Raw genomic sequence first — 20,131 nt, forward strand, 5'->3', positions numbered from 1 at the left:
CGGCGGGTGGGCCGGACGGGCAGGGGGCCAAGGGACCCCTCAGCAGGCGGGCAGGGGGACCCCATGGCAGGTGGGCTGGATGGGCAGGGGGCCGAGGGACTCCTCGGTGGGCGGGCAGGGGGACCCCACGGTGGGTGGGCCGGAATGGCAGGGGGCCGAGGAACCCCTCGGCGTGTGGGCTGGATGGGCAGAGGAATGGGGGGACTTCACGGCGGGCGAGCAGGAAGATGGGGGACGCCCCGGCCGGTGGGCCGGATTGGCAGGGAGTTGGGGGGACCCCACGGCGGGCGAGCAGGGGGACCCCATAGCAGGTGGGCCAGATGGGCAGGGGGCCGAGGGACTCCACGGCGGGCGGACCCCACGGCGGGCGGGCTGGATGGGCAGGGGGATGGGGGGACTCCACGGCGGGCGGGGCAGGGGGACCCCATGGCAGGTGGGCCAGATGGGCACGGGGCCGAGGGACTCCATGGCGGGTGGGCAGGGGGATGGGGGGACCCCACAGCGGGCGAGCAGGGGGACCCCATGGCAGGTGGGCCAGATGGGCACGGGGCCGAGGGACTCCTCGGCGCGCGGGCAGGGGGATGGGGGGACCCCACGGCGGGCAGGCAGGGGGCGGCGCACCAGGAAGGAGCCGGAGGGGTGAAATCTCTCCGTATATTAAGTGCTTTGTTTTCAGGGGGCCGTGTCCAACCCCCCGCCCCCCTTCAGTAGCATTGCATAGGGCGGCCATGGGGGGCGCCGGGGCTGGCCAGCCCAGCGCCTGACCCACGGCTACAAGACATCAGAGGGGCCCCCCACCCTGCCCCACGGTGCCCCCCAGCAGACAGGCAGATCACATCGTGCCCAGCCCCAGGGGCTGATGGGATTAGCTGTGGGGGGTGCAGCGGAGGTGCAGGAAGCAGCCTCGGGGGAGCCCTGAGGTTGGCAGCGGGTCCGGGGGGGCCCCAGGCTGGGGGGTGTTAACGGCCAACCACTGAACACAATTAATTAATGGAAAAAGACCCTGAGCTGCACGAAACAGGCCACTGGAGGGGCAGGCCCCCCCTGGCCACTGGGGTGTGTGTGTGGGTATTTACCCACAATGCCCCTCTCCCATGGCCAGGCAGGGCCCCATGGGCCCATGGGGGGGGGGGTATTTACCCACCATGCCCCCAGCGCCCTGGGCCAATACCCGACCCCAGCAGGCCCAGGCCCCCCCAGACGACTGCCCCACTTGTGACGCGGCAGGGTAGCGCTGCCCCCCAGTGGCCAGGCTGGGAACTGCAGCCCCCCTCAATAACTTAAGGGATGCGATTAATTGCCCCAAGCCCTGAGCTGGGGCCGCGGGCAAAGCTCAAATCACAGAGTTCAGCCCAGCAGGGGGCGCCGGGGGGGATCCTGGTCTGTCTTCGGGTGCTGGTGGGGCGGGGGGGGGGATCATCCATCTTCCTCCGGCTCTGAGCCACGGCCGGACGCCGCCGCCATCAGCTCCTCCGCCGCGCTGCCTGGGGGGGGACGGGGACAGACGTGGGTGCTGCCGGCGCCCCCCAATCCTGACCCACGGCCACCCCACTCCACCACCACCCCCCCAATCGCTCCCCACAACCCCCTCCCCACTCCACCACCACCCCCCATCCCGACCCACAACCCCTGCTTGCCCAGCACTGCCCCCGTCATGAGAAACCCCCCCGCCCGGCGCAGAGACACAGCCCCTTGGGGGAGGGGGTGTTACCCAGGGACCCCCATTACTGACCTTCCTCGCCATCCTCTTCCTCGTCCATGATTTCCTGCACTTCGTCCTCCTCCCCCTCGTCATCCACGATCACCACACAGTCGTCCCCATGCTCGGTCCCGCTGTGGGCACCGCAGAGTTACCCACAATGCTCGGCGCCCGTCCCCCCACCGGGTTACCCACAATGCTCAGCGCCCATCCCTGCGCGGTACCCACTATGCTCAGTGCCCGCCCTCCCCCCACCCGGGTACCCACAATGCTTGACGCCCACCCACCCCCATTACCCACAATGCTCAGCGCCCATCCCCCCAGGATACCCACAATGCTCAGTGCCTGTCCCCGCCCCGGGTTACCCACAATGCTCAGCACCCCTCCCCCCAGTATATTCACAATGCTCGATACCCACCCCCCGGGTACCCATGATGCTCAACGCCCGCCCCCCTCCCATTACCCACAATGCTTGGTGTCCATCCCCCCGGGGTACTCACAATGCTAAGCGCCCGGCCCCCGGGGTACACACAATGCTCAGCGCCTGCCCCGGGGCTTACCCAGCATGCACTTCTCAGCCACCAACAAGTTCCCCACAGCGCCTGGCTCCCCAGCCTGCCATACCCCGATGTCCCCCCGCTCTGGCGGGGGGCGCAGTCTCACCTGTCATCCCCGGCGCCCCCGTTCTCACCCATCAGGTAGTACTGCAGGGGATTGGGCCAGAGGTCCTCCTTGATGATCTGGCGGCACAGAGCAGAGGGGTAAGAGGTGGGAGGGGCATCTGGTGGGGGGCTGGGGAGTTCAGGGGGGGCTCACCTCAGCGATCCGGTCGCCGGCAGGGAAGCTGTGGTCCCCGAACCAGCTGAAGAAGCTGCGCCCCATCTCGGGGCTCTTGCGGCCGTGGGCCCGGGGGTCCTGGCCCCGCCACCAGCGGATGGGGGTGGAGTGTGACACCAGCCGGCCTGGTGGGGGAGAGGCAGGGGTGAGGGGGCAGGCGTGGGGAGCGCCCCCCAGCACCCCCCGAAAGCAGCCCCGCCCCGTACCTGAGGAGGCGGGCTGGAACTCCTTGACGATCACCTCATTCTGGAAGTAGGGGTTCCCGCTGAAGTAGAACTTGATCTTACACCCCGACTTGGCGTGAGTGAACTCCTCCACCTGCAGGGCAGAAAGGACCCAGGAGTCCAGGCCTGAGACTTTCCACAGTGCGCACCCCCACCCACACCACTCTGGTCCCCCTACTCCTCCGAGAGCCGGGGAGAGAACCCAGGAGTCCAGGCCTCAGACTTTCCACAGCGCGCACCCCCACCCACACCACTCTGGACCCCTACTCCTCCGAGAGCCGGGGAGAGAACCCAGGAGTCCAGGCCTCAGACTTTCCACAGCGCGCACCCCCACCCACAACACTCTGGTCCCCCTACTCCTCCGAGAGCCGGGGAGAGAACCCAGGAGTCCAGGCCTCAGACTTTCCACAGCGCACACCCCCACCCACACCACTCTGGTCCCCCTACTCCTCCGAGAGCCGGGGAGAGAACCCAGGAGTCCTGGCTCCCAGCCCCCCCTGCTCTCACGCACCATCCCGCACTCCCCTCCCAGAGCCGGGGAGAGAACCCAGATGTCTGGGGGCCCAGCCCCCCTGCCCTCACCTGCAGGTTGGTCATGTAGCTCAGGGTGTCCTCATCGCGGTCGTTGATCATGGCCGACAACTGGGGGTGATTGAGGAACTGGGGAGCCTGAGTCAAGGAATCGCAACAGGAACTCAGATGCCTGGGTTCTCCAGGCCTAGCCCCCCGCTCTCCCCTCAGCCCCCAGCCCCTGGGGAGAGCACCCCCAGCCCCCCTGGGGAGAGCGCCCCCTGGCCAGGCCCCCGCCCCCCTGGGGAGAGCGCCCCCTGGCCAGGCCCCCGCCCCCCCGGGGAGAGCGCCCCCTGCCCTGGCCCCAGGCCCCCAGGGAGAGCACCCCCCCGCCCAGGCCCCCGCCCCCCCAGGGAGAGCGCCCCCTGCCCAGCCCCCGCCCCCCCAGGGAGAGCGCCCCCGCCCAGCCCTGCGGCGCCCCCCGGCGGAGGGATACGGCGGTGACCCAGAAGCCGGGGATGTTCTGGATGATGAGGTTGCGGCGCTCGAGGTGGGGCCGGCGCATGTGGCCGAACTTGGCCTTGAGGATGCGGAAGGCGCAGCCGGCCTGCTCGTTCACCGCCTCCAGCTCCAGCTGCACCGCCTCCAGCGCCTCCAGGTACTGCTCCGTGTCCGGGGCCGGCCGGGCCGCCGCGGCCCCCTCCTCCTCCTCCTCTTCCTCCTCTCCCACCGAGATGATGGAGCACTCCTCCTCCGCCCTCCTCTTCCTCCGCCCCTCCCGGCCGTCGGCAGTTTCCAGGCCTCCCTTCCCCTCAGCGGCGGCGGTGTCAAGCCTCCCCATCTTTGCGGCGGCGGCTTCCAGGACCCCCTTCCCCTCCGCGGCGTCAGTCTCGAGCCTCCCCATCTTTGTAGCTGTTGTTTCCAGGACCCCCTTCCCCGCAGGGGTGTCGGTGTCGAGCCTCCCCGTCGTCGTGGCAGCGGTTTCCAGGACCCCCTTCTCCTCAGCAGAATCGGTTTCAAGGCTCCTCTTCACCCCGGCTGCACCTTGGGGGCTCAGCTCCCCCTCAGAAGTTTCTTGGTCCTCCTTCCTGCCGCCGGCGGTCTTGGGGCTCCCCTTCCCGTTGGCGACAGCCTCGAGGCTCCCCTGCCCGCTACCAGCGGTGTCTAGGCTGCCCCGCGGGGGGAGGGCAGTTTCCAGGCCCCCCTCCCCAGCAGGGGGCGCCAGCCCGCTGACGGCAGTTTCCAGGTCCCCCTGGGCCGCGGGCGCCCCCTGCCGCCCGGCGGTTTCCAGGCCCCCCCAGGCCGTCAGCTGGGTCAGCGCCTGGGCGGCCTCGGTCTCCTTCAGCAGCGGGCCCGGGCGGCGGCGCTTGGCGGCCGGGGAGGGTGGTGGGGTCCGGGGGATCCCCCCGTCCCCGCTCATGGTTCGGTCCGCTCAGGCCCGGGGGCGGGGCCGCGCCAGTCCCCCTCCCGCTCAACCCTCGTTTTCAAACGGAAGAGGCGCGAGGGGAGCAACGGCCGCCGCCAACTGCCAAACTCGAGCGCCTCGCGCGTCTCTCCCTCCCCCCTCTGTTCCTCTCTCCCCTTCCCGCTCTGATTGGCCAGCGGCAGGGCGGCCCCGCCAACGGCGGGAGGGGAAAGCCTTCCGTCCCACGTGGGGGGGCGAACCGGGCGGCCACTGGCCGGCGGCGCCAGCAATCGTCGCGGGTTCCGCCTTCGTCCCGCCTCCCACGTGGGGGACCCGGACGCTGATACGACGGGCGCCTTCTCGGCGGCGGCCAATGGGCAGGAGGCGGAACCAGGCTCGGTGGATTCGGTTGCGTCCGCCAGAGATGGGGCGGGGCGGGGGCCCTCGGCAGTGTCTCAAAGGGAGACTGCGCGGGACGCATGCGCGTTGGCAGGAACGTCCCTCGGTGCATGCGCAGTAACGCCGAATGCGGCGCTTGCGCCCTAGGCACCGGGCTGTGGGTAAGCGCGCGCCCGCCAGGCGGAGCAAATGCACGTGGCGCGTAATTGCTCGTTGCGCCGTCGTAGTGCTTCGGGAACAACGGTGCCTTGCACACGAGAGTGCACCAGAAACAATATTGTATAATAGTGCATTGCACAAGCCTATGCTCTGCACAGAATAGAGCCCCGCAGATAATGGTGCATTGCACACGAGAGTGCAGTGCATCCAAGGTACTCTAGCATTATGTGTGTTACTCCGCCTGTTACTCCAGCACCGCTGCCTGTTCCCGTAGTAATTATTACACGTAGTAATGCATTGCAAACAATAGATCCCTGCACAGAACGGTACATTGCAAACGAGAGTGCATTGCACAATACAATGCCCTGCAAACTATAGAGCCCCGCAGATAATGGTGCATTGCACACGAGAGTGCAGTGCATACAATGCACATAGTAATGCACTGCAAACAATAGAGCCCTGCCAATAATGGGGCCCCCGTGAATAATGGTGCCTTGCACGTGAGAATGCACTGCAAACAATAGTGCATTGTGTATTGCACATGGCAAAGCAAATATTAGTCGTGCTGCAAATAGCCGTCGGCCTCATAAAGAACAGCCCAGAGGGGAGCAAAAGATACTGCCTCCCCTGCCCCGCGTGAGGGGCAGTAGATTGCAGGGTGGGGGCTTTTCCAGCCGGACCCTATCATCCAGCAAAGAGGAAATACAATTGGGGAGGGGAGGGGGCTGCTGCATTGCTGAGTCACCACTGTGTGGCACTGTGACCCTGAATCTCGGGAGAGACATTTACAAAGGGATGGAAAGGGGGCCCTACAGCGGGGGGGCTCTGCAAGGGGCGCTCTCCCCTAGCCTGGCTTTTCCCCCAGCCTGGCTTTTCACCCCCCTAAAATTGAGGGATTGAACCCCGGCGTCCGGGCCGAATCCCAGCTCGGAGGCACCCATTCTCCAGCTCGAAATTTCCACTCCAGTTGCACTCAGAAACAGGCATCAGCTTCACTTCCTGTCCCAAACTGCTCCCCAGCCAGCCCACCCCACAGGTGGCTGCATCTCAGCACCAGGCAAGCCAGCACCATGCAGCGTTATGTGTGGCTGTTCCCCAGTTGTCCCACCCCAGAGGTGGCTGCATCTCAGTGCCAGGCGAGGCATCCCTGTGTGGCTGCTCCATCCCAGACGTGGCTGCATGTCTCCCCCTCACCCCATGCCCCAGATCTTATCATGCTAGCTGTTTTCGAAGAAAGAGAAATCTGTGACCTTTGAATCGAAATTTTGGGGGCAGGGTCGGCCCCGAAAGCAGGAAACCAAAGCACAGAGGGAGGTTTCGGTTCAGATGCCAGGGGAGCCAGCGGCTTCCTGGCCCGAACTCTGCCCCGGGCGCACCAGCGCCCCTGAGCTGGGAGAGGCCGAGGCTGGCATAGCCGGGGTCTGCATTCAAACTGCACTCGCCCGACCCAGCTTGCAGGGGGGAAAAGGCAGAGAAGGGATTTCTTCCACAACGGCCAATAGTGACTGATGGCAAGAATCAGGGATTGAACCCAGGAGTCCTGGCTCCCAGCCCCCCCTGCTCTAACCACCAGACCCCACTCCCCTCCTGGAGCCAAGGAAAGAACCCAGGTGGCCGGGCACTCCGGGAGACGGGCCCTGCGTGCCCCTGGCTCGAAGAAAACACTGTTTGGTCAGTTAGTTTAATTCCATCAGTTTTTATATCAAAAAGAAAATAAACGAGAACAGTCCGTGCCCCCCGGCACCCCGAAAAAGGGGGGAGGGGCTGGACAAGAACCAAAGATCTGAGCAAACCCCCACACTGCCACCCCCGCCCCAGCCCAATGCTCTCCCTCCCCCGACAGAGCGGCTGCCCCCCCCATAGGGTCTCTGTCCGGCCGTCCTGTCGCCATCTCGTGCCCTCCCCTCCCCCCAAGCCCCAAAATTATCGGGGTGTGTGTGTGTATTTTTGTACAAAAACATTGATTTTTTTTCCACGTCTTTTTCTTCGATTTTTTTTCTGCCAAAAAAATCCCCACCCCCAAAAAACTCTGAACAAAACCAGCGAGTGGAGAGTTCTGAGCCCGGTCGGATCCGTTGTTGGGCCGGGGCCCAGCTGGAAACCCCACCACCACCCTTCACTCACCTATTTCAGGAGTCCTGGCTCCCAGCCCCCCTGGGTCTAACCCACCAGACCCCACTTCCCATCCAGAGCCGGGAAGAGAACCCAGGAGTCCTGGCTCCCAGCCCCCCCCTGCTCTAACCACCAGCCCCACTCCCCTCCCAGAGCTGGGGATGGAACCCAGGAGTCCTGGCTGCTGCTGCTAGGTCCTCCCTTCCCCATCCCAGCCGCCGGCGGTCCCAGAGACGGATTCTGATCTCATTTCTGTGGGTATCAATCTGGAGTCACTTCCCTGTTGCCGGCAGGGTGTGTCTGGCCAGGAGCCCGGGATCAGGGCTCGGCCCCATAACATCCCGCCCCAAATCCCTTTGCCCTCCGGAGTCTGTCCCTGCGGGAATGCAAACAGCTCTGGGGAGGAGCAAAGGGGCTGGGAAAGGGAGACAGTCCCCTGTGTACCTGTTCTTCTCCCATCTACTCTTGCATGCAGCTTTGTTCCTGCAGGGTACTCTAGCGGTGTGTGTGTTACTCTGCCTGTTACTCCAGCACCGCTGCCTGTTCCTGTGCACAGTACCCGAGCGTCGGCGCAGTGTACTCTAGCATTATGTGTGTTACTCCGCCTGTTACTCCAGCACCGCTGCCTGTTCCCGTGCACGGTGCCCGAGCGTCGGCGCAGGGTACTCTAGCGGTGTGTGTGTTACTCTGCCTGTTACTCCAGCACCGCTGCCTGTTCCTGTGCACAGTACCCGAGCGTCGGCGCAGTGTACTCTAGCATTATGTGTGTTACTCCGCCTGTTACTCCAGCACCGCTGCCTGTTCCCGTGCACGGTGCCCGAGCGTCGGCGCAGGGTACTCTAGCGGTGTGTGTGTTACTCCGCCTGTTACTCCAGCACCGCTGCCTGTTCCCGTGCACGGTGCCCGAGCGTCGGCGCAGGGTACTCTAGCGGTGTGTGTGTTACTCCGCCTGTTACTCCAGCACCGCTGCCTGTTCCCGTGCACGGTGCCCGAGCGTCGGCGCAGGGTACTCTAGCGGTGTGTGTGTTACTCCGCCTGTTACTCCAGCACCGCTGCCTGTTCCCGTGCACGGTACCCGAGCGTCGGCGCAGGGTACTCTAGCGGTGTGTGTGTTACTCCGCCTGTTACTCCAGCACCGCTGCCTGTTCCCGTGCACGGTGCCCGAGCGTCGGCGCAGGGTACTCTAGCGGTGTGTGTGTTACTCCGCCTGTTACTCCAGCACCGCTGCCTGTTCCCGTGCACGGTGCCCGAGCGTCGGCGCAGGGTACTCTAGCGGTGTGTGTGTTACTCCGCCTGTTACTCCAGCACCGCTGCCTGTTCCCGTGCACGGTGCCCGAGCGTCGGCGCAGGGTACTCTAGCGGTGTGTGTGTTACTCCGCCTGTTACTCCAGCACCGCTGCCTGTTCCCGTGCACGGTGCCCGAGCGTCGGCGCAGGGTACTCTAGCGGTGTGTGTGTTACTCCGCCTGTTACTCCAGCACCGCTGCCTGTTCCCGTGCACGGTGCCCGAGCGTCGGCGCAGGGTACTCTAGCGGTGTGTGTGTTACTCCGCCTGTTACTCCAGCACCGCTGCCTGTTCCCGTGCACGGTGCCCGAGCGTCGGCGCAGGGTACTCTAGCGGTGTGTGTGTTACTCCGCCTGTTACTCCAGCACCGCTGCCTGTTCCCGTGCACGGTGCCCGAGCGTCGGCGCAGGGTACTCTAGCGGTGTGTGTGTTACTCCGCCTGTTACTCCAGCACCGCTGCCTGTTCCCGTGCACGGTACCCGAGCGTCGGCGCAGGGTACTCTAGCGGTGTGTGTGTTACTCCGCCTGTTACTCCAGCACCGCTGCCTGTTCCCGTGCACGGTGCCCGAGCGTCGGCGCAGGGTACTCTAGCGGTGTGTGTGTTACTCCGCCTGTTACTCCAGCACCGCTGCCTGTTCCCGTGCACGGTGCCCGAGCGTCGGCGCAGGGTACTCTAGCGGTGTGTGTGTTACTCCGCCTGTTACTCCAGCACCGCTGCCTGTTCCCGTGCACGGTGCCCGAGCGTCGGCGCAGGGTACTCTAGCGGTGTGTGTGTTACTCCGCCTGTTACTCCAGCACCGCTGCCTGTTCCCGTGCACGGTGCCCGAGCGTCGGCGCAGGGTACTCTAGCGGTGTGTGTGTTACTCCGCCTGTTACTCCAGCACCGCTGCCTGTTCCCGTGCACGGTGCCCGAGCGTCGGCGCAGGGTACTCTAGCGGTGTGTGTGTTACTCCGCCTGTTACTCCAGCACCGCTGCCTGTTCCCGTGCACGGTGCCCGAGCGTCGGCGCAGGGTACTCTAGCGGTGTGTGTGTTACTCCGCCTGTTACTCCAGCACCGCTGCCTGTTCCCGTGCACGGTACCCGAGCGTCGGCGCAGGGTACTCTAGCGGTGTGTGTGTTACTCCGCCTGTTACTCCAGCACCGCTGCCTGTTCCCGTGCACGGTGCCCGAGCGTCGGCGCAGGGTACTCTAGCGGTGTGTGTGTTACTCCGCCTGTTACTCCAGCACCGCTGCCTGTTCCCGTGCACGGTGCCCGAGCGTCGGCGCAGGGTACTCTAGCGGTGTGTGTGTTACTCCGCCTGTTACTCCAGCACCGCTGCCTGTTCCCGTGCACGGTGCCCGAGCGTCGGCGCAGGGTACTCTAGCGGTGTGTGTGTTACTCCGCCTGTTACTCCAGCACCGCTGCCTGTTCCCGTGCACGGTGCCCGAGCGTCGGCGCAGGGTACTCTAGCGGTGTGTGTGTTACTCCGCCTGTTACTCCAGCACCGCTGCCTGTTCCCGTGCACGGTGCCCGAGCGTCGGCGCAGGGTACTCTAGCGGTGTGTGTGTTACTCCGCCTGTTACTCCAGCACCGCTGCCTGTTCCCGTGCACGGTACCCGAGCGTCGGCGCAGGGTACTCTAGCGGTGTGTGTGTTACTCCGCCTGTTACTCCAGCACCGCTGCCTGTTCCCGTGCACGGTGCCCGAGCGTCGGCGCAGGGTACTCTAGCGGTGTGTGTGTTACTCCGCCTGTTACTCCAGCACCGCTGCCTGTTCCCGTGCACGGTGCCCGAGCGTCGGCGCAGGGTACTCTAGCGGTGTGTGTGTTACTCCGCCTGTTACTCCAGCACCGCTGCCTGTTCCCGTGCACGGTGCCCGAGCGTCGGCGCAGGGTACTCTAGCGGTGTGTGTGTTACTCCGCCTGTTACTCCAGCACCGCTGCCTGTTCCCGTGCACGGTGCCCGAGCGTCGGCGCAGGGTACTCTAGCGGTGTGTGTGTTACTCCGCCTGTTACTCCAGCACCGCTGCCTGTTCCCGTGCACGGTGCCCGAGCGTCGGCGCAGGGTACTCTAGCGGTGTGTGTGTTACTCCGCCTGTTACTCCAGCACCGCTGCCTGTTCCCGTGCACGGTGCCCGAGCGTCGGCGCAGGGTACTCTAGCGGTGTGTGTGTTAATATCACTGCCTGTCACCCTGGCACTGTCGCCTGTGGTCCTGCCGCTGTCTGCAGCCACTGGCCCCTTTCCCCAGAACACGCGGCCATCGCAGCCGCCCCGTTTCCCTCCCGCCGGAGCCGCCAGGGATTTCAGGGTGAGGATGGATCGTACCCCGCCCCCCAGTTTCCTCGTTGCATTGTTCCAGGATGACATGGTCTGTTGGGCTCCCATTGGCTGTTGCCATGGAAACAGGGGGGCAAGTCCCTGGTTACTGACTGACAGGTTGCTAAATCACCCAGCCGAGGCAGGGGGTGGGCGTTGGTGGGCTGGACTCCCTCTCCCGCTCTACCCATCCTCCCTTCTCCATCCCCCTTCCCCGGGTTCTCCCTCCAGCCCCGCCCCATTCACTCATCCCCAAACGAGACACAGCAAATTCCCCATTTTAGGTACCTGGGTGTGAATCCAGAATAACCCACCGCATCTGGAGTAAGTCCGCTGAAGTCAGGGGGTGATCTGGATTGACTCTGGATTAACTGAGATCAGAATCCGGCCCCGACCCCACTGCAGTCAGGGGTGACTCTGGATTGACTCTGGATTAACTGAGATCAGAATCCAGCCCCGACCCCACTGCAGTCAGGGGGTGACTCTGGATTGACTGAGATCAGAATCCGGCCCCGACCCCACTGCAGTCAGGGGGTGACTCTGGATTAACTGAGATCAGAATCCAGCCCTGACCCCACTGCAGTCAGGGGGTGACTCTGGATTGACTCCGGATTAACTGAGATCAGAATCCGGCCCCGACCCCACTGCAGTCAGGGGTGACTCTGGATTGACTCTGGATTAACTGAGATCAGAATCCAGCCTCGACCCCACTGCAGTCAGGGGGTGACTCTGGATTGACTGAGATCAGAATCCGGCCCCGACCCCACTGCAGTCAGGAGGTGACTCTGGATTGACTCCGGATGTCCAGACTCCCGGCCTGCCCTGCCACACCCAGCTCCTCGCACCCTCTCCCCCGGCCCTGACCCTTCGGGGACACCCCCGGCGTGACGTATGCAGCGCCCCCCCCTCACATGACGCAGTACGGCTCCCGGGGCAGGGGGGGCTCTGTCCTGCGGCAGGGCACGTGGGCCGCCAGCCCCTTCTTGAGCTCCTTATTAAGCAGGAAGCAGACGATGGGGTTGACGGCGGCCTGGGCGAAGCTCATCCAGACGGCGGTGGCCAGGTAGCGGTGGGGGATGCTGCAGGCCTTGACGAAGACCCGCCAGTAGCAGGCCACGATGTAGGGCGACCAGAGCAGGAGGAAGAGGACGGTGATGACGTAGAACATCTTCCCCAGCCGCTTCTCGGCCTTGAACTCCTCCATGCCCAGCAGGCGGCGGTTGGCGGCGTGGCCGTTCTGCCGGACGCCCAGCAGCGTGGGCGGCATGGGGCCCCGGCCGAAGCCAGCGATCCAGTTGGCGGCCGCCTGGCCGGTGGCCCCCGGCCCGTGGAACGTCCAGTTCTGGCTGATGGCCGGCACCATCTGCACCGGCTTCATCTTGCGGTGGCGGTACTCGAAGCAGAGCAGCTTGCCGTAGACGGCGTGGGTGGCCCCCACCAGCACAGCCAACATGAGCATGAAGCCCAGCGTGTCGTTGGCCTTGAAGTAGCGGTGCTCGAAGATGCACTGGTCCTCCTCCCGGATGAACTTGTAGGTGCCCACGTCGAAGACGGGCGGGAAGGCCATGGCCACCGAGAGGGTCCACACCATGCAGATGACGGCCACGCACGTCCACAGGGTCATGCGCTTGGCGTAGAAGCGGTGGTGGGCCACGGCCATGTACCGGGTGACGCTGATGCAGAAGAGGAGGAAGGCGGCGTGGAAGCAGAAGAGGACGGCCAGGAAGGCCACCACCTTGCAGCTGAGCGGGCTGTGGGTCCAGGCCGAGCCGTGGCGGATGGAGACCAGGACGAAGGGGAAGCAGACGGCCGCCCGCACGGCGTCAGCCAGGCACAGGTCCAGCAGGAAGTAGTAGGGGGCCCGGTGCAGCCCCCGCTCCTTCAGCACCAGCAGCGCCAGGGCCAGGTTCCCCGCCAAGCTCACGCAGATGATCAACCCCAGCAGCAGCAGCTTGGCGTAGTTGGAGGCCGCCGGGGGGCCCGGCGGGCCCGGCTCGTCCGCCTCGCTGGCGTTCGCCATTGCCGGCCGCCGGGGCTAGCGGGGATGGCCCATGGCCCCGGGGCCTCTGCAGGGGAGAGAAGGGATCGTTGGGGCGGGGGCCCTGCCGCGTGGGACCCCCCCAGCCTGGCGTGCGGGGTCCAAGCCAGGCTATGGGGCAGTGGGGTGATGCCTGGTGCCCCCTGGCCCGGTTGGGGGTGGGGCTGGTGAGCGCAGGCCCCTTGATCCCATCACCCACCTCGTCTGGGGCTCATGGGGTCCCATCTCCCACTCCCCACCCTGGGGCTGGATGGGGGCCGGTGCCCCCTGGAAGGCAGGGCACAGTCGTCCTCACAGCCACGGACACGCTCGTGTACACCCGTCCTCACAGCCACCCTGACACGCACAGTCATCCTCACAGCCGCACAGACACTGACATGCTCGTGTACACCTGTCCTCACAGCCACCCTGACGCTAACACGCACATGCACAGTCATCCTCACAGCCGCACCAACATGGACACGCACAGTCATCCTCACAGCCGCACCAACACGGATACGCTCATGTACACCCGTCCTCACAGCCACCCTGACGCTGACACGCACACACACAGTCACCCTCACAGTTGCACTTACACAGACACACACACATACACACACAGTCGTCCTCACAGCCACACCGACACTGACATGCTCGTGTACACCCGTCCTCACAGCCACCCTGACGCTGACACGCGCACACACAGTCGTCCTCACAGTTGCACTTACACAGACACACACACAATTGTCCTCACAGCCGCACCGACACACTTGTGTACACCCGTCCTCACAGCCACCCTGACGCTGACACGCACACACACAGTCATCCTCACAGTTGCACTTACACGGACACACACACACGCACACACACAGAGTCGTCCTCACAGCCACACCGACACTGACACACTTGTGTACACCCGTCCTCACAGCCACCCTGACGCTGACATGCACACACACAGTCATCCTCACAGTTGCACTTACACGGACACACACACACGCACACACACAGAGTCGTCCTCACAGCCACCCTGACACTGACACGCACACGCACAGTCCTCCTTACAGCCGCACTGACACACTCACACCCAGGCACAGTTGGTGTCAGTGTCACAGCCGCACTCACGCACACATGCACTGAACTACAATCGCACAGTCCCGTGTCCACTCACAACAGGCGCACACGCTCGCACTGACATACGCTCGTCCTCACAGCCGCCCAGACACTCGCACTCATGCTGAGGCTGACACACACACGCCCACGCCCCGAGTCCCACTCACAGCGACACACTCCCCCTCCTGCAGACTGAGCCTGGCACACGCCCCCCACCCCGCTGGGCCCCTGCCGTGTTCACACCCTCGCGCCTCGATGCTGCTCACACTCGGCTGCCCCCGTGCGCGTGTTGGGGGCTGAAGCTTTCCAGCTGCTTTTGCTCACCCCAGGTGCTTTGAAAGGGTCCTTTGCACACGCGTGTGCTCACACACAAACACACAGAGCCACACCCAGGCTCTGTCACACTCACCACCCCCCCTCCAGCCACCTGGGGAAGCAGGTGGGCCATGGAGCTGAGCCGGAACCCGATTCCGCTCTTAAACTGGAGTCAAACTGGAGTCACTCCTGATTGACCCAGGGGAAGAGGGAAGAGAATGAGGCCAGTGGAGTGACCCCTGAGCCCCCCCCCCCCCAACTCCAGATCTACTGTGAGCATCAACTCAGGGCCTGCTGGGTGAGGGCCTGGCTAAAATACACCCCCCCCCCGAAGTCCCCCTCCCCCACTGTCCTGTCCCAGCTGGGGGCAGGGGTGGGTGACTGGCTGCAGAGATGCAGGCTTAGTGGGGGGGGGGGTCTGGCAGGTTGGGGGCTTATAATGGGGGGGGAATTTGCACGAGGCCCCCCCAGTGCATGGCCGCACGCTGAGGGGAGAGAGAAACGTGCACACACCCCGGAAACACACCCGCAAAGTAGAACGACACACGCAGACATGCAAAGTGGAAACATGTACGTGTGTACACACGCTACACACACAATCTACACACACACTATACATGCTACACACACACGTACACACACTAGACGTTACATACACACAATCTACACACAAACCTACACACACACTATACATGTTACATACACACACAATACACACACACACAGTGGTAACGTACATGTGTGTATACACCCGCTACACACAGACATGCTATAAACACAAACACTGCACACACATAATACACACACACACACACACAAGACAGCCGTACAAGACATAGACACACAAAGTGGAAACATATATACATGGATGTATACACACACTCCCCAGGCCCTGAATGACACCCCCCCCCCCCCAGCCACTCCTAGGGCATGTTGTCAGGTCTCTGCACCTGTCAGCTGGGGTGTAGGGATGACAAAGGGGGGGAGGAGGGGGCAGCAGAGGAAGGGGGGGTGTGGCTGGGGGGGGATGGAGGGGGTGTATATGGGGTGAGGAATGATGGGATGAGTGGGGGCCCAGAGGGGTGTATACAGGGGGGGGGCAGAGTGGTTTATATGGGGGGGGCGGAGGGGTGTATACAGGGGGGGGGCAGAGTGGTTTATATGGGGGGGCGGAGGGGTGTGTACAGGTGGGGGCAGAGTGGTTTATATGGGGGGGGCGGAGGGGTGTGTACAGGTGGGGGGGGCAGAGTGGTTTATATGGGGGGGGCGGAGGGGTGTGTACAGGTGGGGGGGGCAGAGTGGTTTATATGGGGGGGCTGGAGGGGTGTATACAGGGGGGGGCAGAGTGGTTTATATGGGGGGGGCTGGAGGGGTGTGTACAGGTGGGGGGGGCAGAGTGGTTTATATGGGGGGGGCGGAGGGGTGTATACAGGGGGGGGCAGAGTGGTTTATATGGGGGGGCGGAGGGGGGTATACAGGTGGGGGGGCAGAGTGGTTTATATGGGGGGGCGGAGGGGTGTATACAGGTGGGGGGGGCAGAGTGGTTTATATGGGGGGGGCGGAGGGGTGTGTACAGGTGGGGGGGGCAGAGTGGTTTATATGGGGGGGGCGGAGGGGTGTATACAGGTGGGGGGGGCAGAGTGGTTTATATGGGGGGGGCGGAGGGGTGTATACAGGTGGGGGGGCAGAGTGGTTTATATGGGGGGGGCGGAGGGGTGTGTACAGGTGGGGGGGGCAGAGTGGTTTATATGGGGGGGCGGAGGGGTGTGTACAGGTGGGGGGGCAGAGTGGTTTATATGGGGGGGCGGAGGGGTGTATACGGGGGGGCAGAGTGGTTTATATGGGGGGGCGGAGGGGTGTATACAGGGGGGGGGCAGAGTGGTTTATATGGGGGGGGCGGAGGGGTGTGTACAGGTGGGGGGGCAGAGTGGTTTATATGGGGGGGGCGGAGGGGTGTGTACAGGTGGGGGGGGGCAGAGTGGTTTATATGGGGGGGGCGGAGGGGTGTGTACAGGTGGGGGGGGCAGAGTGGTTTATATGGGGGGGGCTGGAGGGGTGTATACAGGTGGGGGGGCAGAGTGGTTTATATGGGGGGGGCGGAGGGGTGTATACAGGGGGGGGGCAGAGTGGTTTATATGGGGGGGGCGGAGGGGTGTGTACAGGTGGGGGGGGCAGAGTGGTTTATATGGGGGGGGCGGAGGGGTGTGTACAGGTGGGGGGGGCAGAGTGGTTTATATGGGGGGGCGGAGGGGTGTGTACAGGTGGGGGGGCAGAGTGGTTTATATGGGGGGGGCGGAGGGGGGTATACAGGTGGGGGGGCAGAGTGGTTTATATGGGGGGGGCGGAGGGGTGTGTACAGGTGGGGGCAGAGTGGTTTATATGGGGGGGGCGGAGGGGTGTATACGGGGGGGGCAGAGTGGTTTATATGGGGGGGGCGGAGGGGGGTATACAGGTGGGGGGGCAGAGTGGTTTATATGGGGGGGGCGGAGGGGGGTATACAGGTGGGGGGGCAGAGTGGTTTATATGGGGGGGGCGGAGGGGTGTATACAGGTGGGGGGGCAGAGTGGTTTATATGGGGGGGGCTGGAGGGGTGTATACAGGTGGGGGGGGCAGAGTGGTTTATATGGGGGGGGCGGAGGGGTGTATACGGGGGGGCAGAGTGGTTTATATGGGGGGGGCGGAGGGGTGTGTACAGGTGGGGGGGGCAGAGTGGTTTATATGGGGGGGGAGGGGTGTGTACAGGTGGGGGGGGCAGAGTGGTTTATATGGGGGGGGCGGAGGGGTGTGTACAGGGGGGGGGGGCAGAGTGGTTTATATGGGGGGGGCGGAGGGGTGTGTACAGGTGGGGGGGGCAGAGTGGTTTATATGGGGGGGCGGAGGGGTGTGTACAGGTGGGGGAGGCAGAGTGGTTTATATGGGGGGGGCGGAGGGGTGTGTACAGGTGGGGGGGGCAGAGTGGTTTATATGGGGGGGGCGGAGGGGTGTGTACAGGTGGGGGGGGCAGAGTGGTTTATATGGGGGGGGCGGAGGGGTGTGTACAGGTGGGGGGGGCAGAGTGGTTTATATGGGGGGGGCGGAGGGGTGTGTACAGGTGGGGGGGGCAGAGTGGTTTATATGGGGGGGGCGGAGGGGTGTATACAGGGGGGGGGCAGAGTGGTTTATATGGGGGGGGCTGGAGGGGTGTATACAGGTGGGGGGGGCAGAGTGGTTTATATGGGGGGGGCGGAGGGGTGTGTACAGGTGGGGGGGCAGAGTGGTTTATATGGGGGGGGCGGAGGGGGGTATACAGGTGGGGGGGGCAGAGTGGTTTATATGGGGGGGCGGAGGGGTGTATACAGGTGGGGGGGGCAGAGTGGTTTATATGGGGGGGGCGGAGGGGTGTGTACAGGTGGGGGGGGCAGAGTGGTTTATATGGGGGGGGCGGAGGGGTGTATACAGGTGGGGGGGCAGAGTGGTTTATATGGGGGGGGCGGAGGGGTGTATACGGGGGGGGCAGAGTGGTTTATATGGGGGGGGCGGAGGGGGGTATACAGGTGGGGGGGCAGAGTGGTTTATATGGGGGGGCGGAGGGGTGTATACAGGTGGGGGGGGCAGAGTGGTTTATATGGGGGGGGCGGAGGGGGGTATACAGGTGGGGGGGGCAGAGTGGTTTATATGGGGGGGCGGAGGGGTGTGTACAGGTGGGGGGGCAGAGTGGTTTATATGGGGGGGGAGGGGGGTATACAGGTGGGGGGGCAGAGTGGTTTATATGGGGGGGGAGGGGTGTGTACAGGTGGGGGGGCAGAGTGGTTTATATGGGGGGGGCGGAGGGGTGTATACAGGTGGGGGGGGCAGAGTGGTTTATATGGGGGGGGCGGAGGGGTGTATACAGGTGGGGGGGCAGAGTGGTTTATATGGGGGGGGAGGGGTGTATACAGGTGGGGGGGGCAGAGTGGTTTATATGGGGGGGGCGGAGGGGTGTGTACAGGTGGGGGGGGCAGAGTGGTTTATATGGGGGGGGCGGAGGGGTGTATACAGGGGGGGGGCAGAGTGGTTTATATGGGGGGGCGGAGGGGTGTGTACAGGTGGGGGGGCAGAGTGGTTTATATGGGGGGGGCGGAGGGGGGTATACAGGTGGGGGGGCAGAGTGGTTTATATGGGGGGGGCGGAGGGGTGTATACAGGTGGGGGGGGCAGAGTGGTTTATATGGGGGGGGCGGAGGGGTGTATACAGGTGGGGGGGGCAGAGTGGTTTATATGGGGGGGCGGAGGGGTGTATACAGGTGGGGGGGGCAGAGTGGTTTATATGGGGGGGGCTGGAGGGGTGTGTACAGGGGGGGGCAGAGTGGTTTATATGGGGGGGGCGGAGGGGTGTGTACAGGTGGGGGGGCAGAGTGGTTTATATGGGGGGGGCGGAGGGGTGTGTACAGGTGGGGGGGCAGAGTGGTTTATATGGGGGGGGCGGAGGGGTGTGTACAGGTGGGGGGGCAGAGTGGTTTATATGGGGGGGCGGAGGGGTGTATACAGGTGGGGGGGGCAGAGTGGTTTATATGGGGGGGCGGAGGGGTGTATACAGGTGGGGGGGGGCAGAGTGGTTTATATGGGGGGGTGGAGGGGTGTGTACAGGTGGGGGGGCAGAGTGGTTTATATGGGGGGGGCGGAGGGGGGTATACAGGTGGGGGGGGCAGAGTGGTTTATATGGGGGGGGCGGAGGGGTGTATACAGGTGGGGGGGGCAGAGTGGTTTATATGGGGGGGGCGGAGGGGTGTATACAGGGGGGGGCAGAGTGGTTTATATGGGGGGGGCTGGAGGGGTGTGTACAGGGGGGGGCAGAGTGGTTTATATGGGGGGGGCGGAGGGGTGTATACAGGTGGGGGGGGCAGAGTGGTTTATATGGGGGGGGCCGGAGGGGTATATACAGGTGGGAGGCCAGGGGGCTGTATATGGGGGGGCCGGTGGGTTGTATGGGGGGGGCAGCCCCCCCCCCGCCAGCCCCAGCTCACCTCCGTTCCGCTGCTCCCCGACGTGAGGCGAGACCCCCAAATCCTTCCCCGCTCGGTGGGGGCGCGTCCCCCGCCCCGGCGCTCAGGCCCTGCGGGGAGCGGGGGGTCCCTCCGCCGGGCCGCCCCCCATGCCGGCCGGACAGGGCTCGGGGGGCTGCGTGGGGGGCCGGGAGCGCTGCCCCCCCCCCCGCTTCGGCGCCTCCAGAGCCCGGCGCCGAGGGCTCCCTGCGGATCCCCAAGCTACCCGGATCGGGGCCTCGACAACATCCAAGGGGCCAGGTCTCTCCTCCAGCGGATCCCCTGCCCCCGATCAATCCGGAGTGACTCCGAATCTGCCCTCTTCAGCACAGCCGCCTCCTCCAGCAGATCGATCCAATTGCCATCCGGATCGGCTCGCTCCCCAGTGGGAATCCGGATCCCCCCCGGTTAGATCCAGAGGGGTAAATCCAGGTCGGGACGGGCCCCGGGGCGCCGGCTTGGCCCGGGCAGCCCCCCGCCGCCGCCTTGCTCCATCCCCAGGATCCCGGTTCGATCCGGGGGGGAGGGGGTAATGCAGGGTGCGGCTCCGGAGTCACGCCGGATTCTAGCCGGGAAGGGGGGGTCCGGCCTCGCCCCCCGAGGAGCCCGCAGGCGGGCGGGGGGTCAGGCTCCGGTCCCCACAAAGGAGCCGGGAGGCGGCCGGGATCCGACCATCTTGTTCAGCGTCCACCGGAAGGTGCGGCGGGGGGAGGGGGCCTGGGGGGCAGAGGGACGTGGGGGGCGGAGCCGGAGCCGAGCGGGGGG

The 20,131-nt window shown here is 64.9% G+C and overlaps 2 protein-coding genes across 2 annotated transcripts; both read right to left on the bottom strand.

The window, feature by feature from the left end:
- Positions 1-640: 640 nt before the first annotated feature.
- Positions 641-5,101, bottom strand: LOC128829443 (putative testis-specific Y-encoded-like protein 3). Its single transcript, XM_054014863.1, has 7 exons — positions 3,767-5,101; positions 3,343-3,420; positions 2,743-2,854; positions 2,516-2,661; positions 2,363-2,439; positions 1,733-1,833; positions 641-1,484 (listed from the first exon to the last, which is right to left on the bottom strand). Exons 1-7 carry the CDS (start codon positions 4,688-4,690, stop codon positions 1,417-1,419), a joined length of 1,506 nt encoding a protein of 501 aa, XP_053870838.1. The 5' UTR covers positions 4,691-5,101; the 3' UTR covers positions 641-1,416.
- Positions 5,102-10,622: 5,521 nt separating this feature from the next.
- Positions 10,623-20,046, bottom strand: GPR173 (G protein-coupled receptor 173). Its single transcript, XM_054014864.1, has 2 exons — positions 19,349-20,046; positions 10,623-12,991 (listed from the first exon to the last, which is right to left on the bottom strand). Exon 2 carries the CDS (start codon positions 12,943-12,945, stop codon positions 11,833-11,835), a length of 1,113 nt encoding a protein of 370 aa, XP_053870839.1. The 5' UTR covers positions 12,946-12,991; positions 19,349-20,046; the 3' UTR covers positions 10,623-11,832.
- Positions 20,047-20,131: the final 85 nt, after the last annotated feature.

This window comes from Malaclemys terrapin (assembly GCF_027887155.1).
Source record: "Malaclemys terrapin pileata isolate rMalTer1 chromosome 20 unlocalized genomic scaffold, rMalTer1.hap1 SUPER_20_unloc_1, whole genome shotgun sequence".
NCBI lineage: Eukaryota > Metazoa > Chordata > Testudines > Emydidae > Malaclemys > Malaclemys terrapin.

Bases quoted from the DNA above. Each gene is read 5' to 3' on its own strand.
- LOC128829443 (XM_054014863.1), bottom strand. From the start codon at position 4,690: ATGAGCGGGGACGGGGGGATCCCCCGGACCCCACCACCCTCCCCGGCC. The intron at 2,855-3,342 runs GTGAGGGCAGGG...TCTGCCCTGCAG, and splicing joins GCTACATGACCAACCTGCAG to GTGGAGGAGTTCACTCACGC. The intron at 1,485-1,732 runs GTCAGTAATGGG...GTCCCCCCCCAG, and splicing joins GGAAGAGGATGGCGAGGAAG to GCAGCGCGGCGGAGGAGCTG.
- GPR173 (XM_054014864.1), bottom strand. From the start codon at position 12,945: ATGGCGAACGCCAGCGAGGCGGACGAGCCGGGCCCGCCGGGCCCCCCG.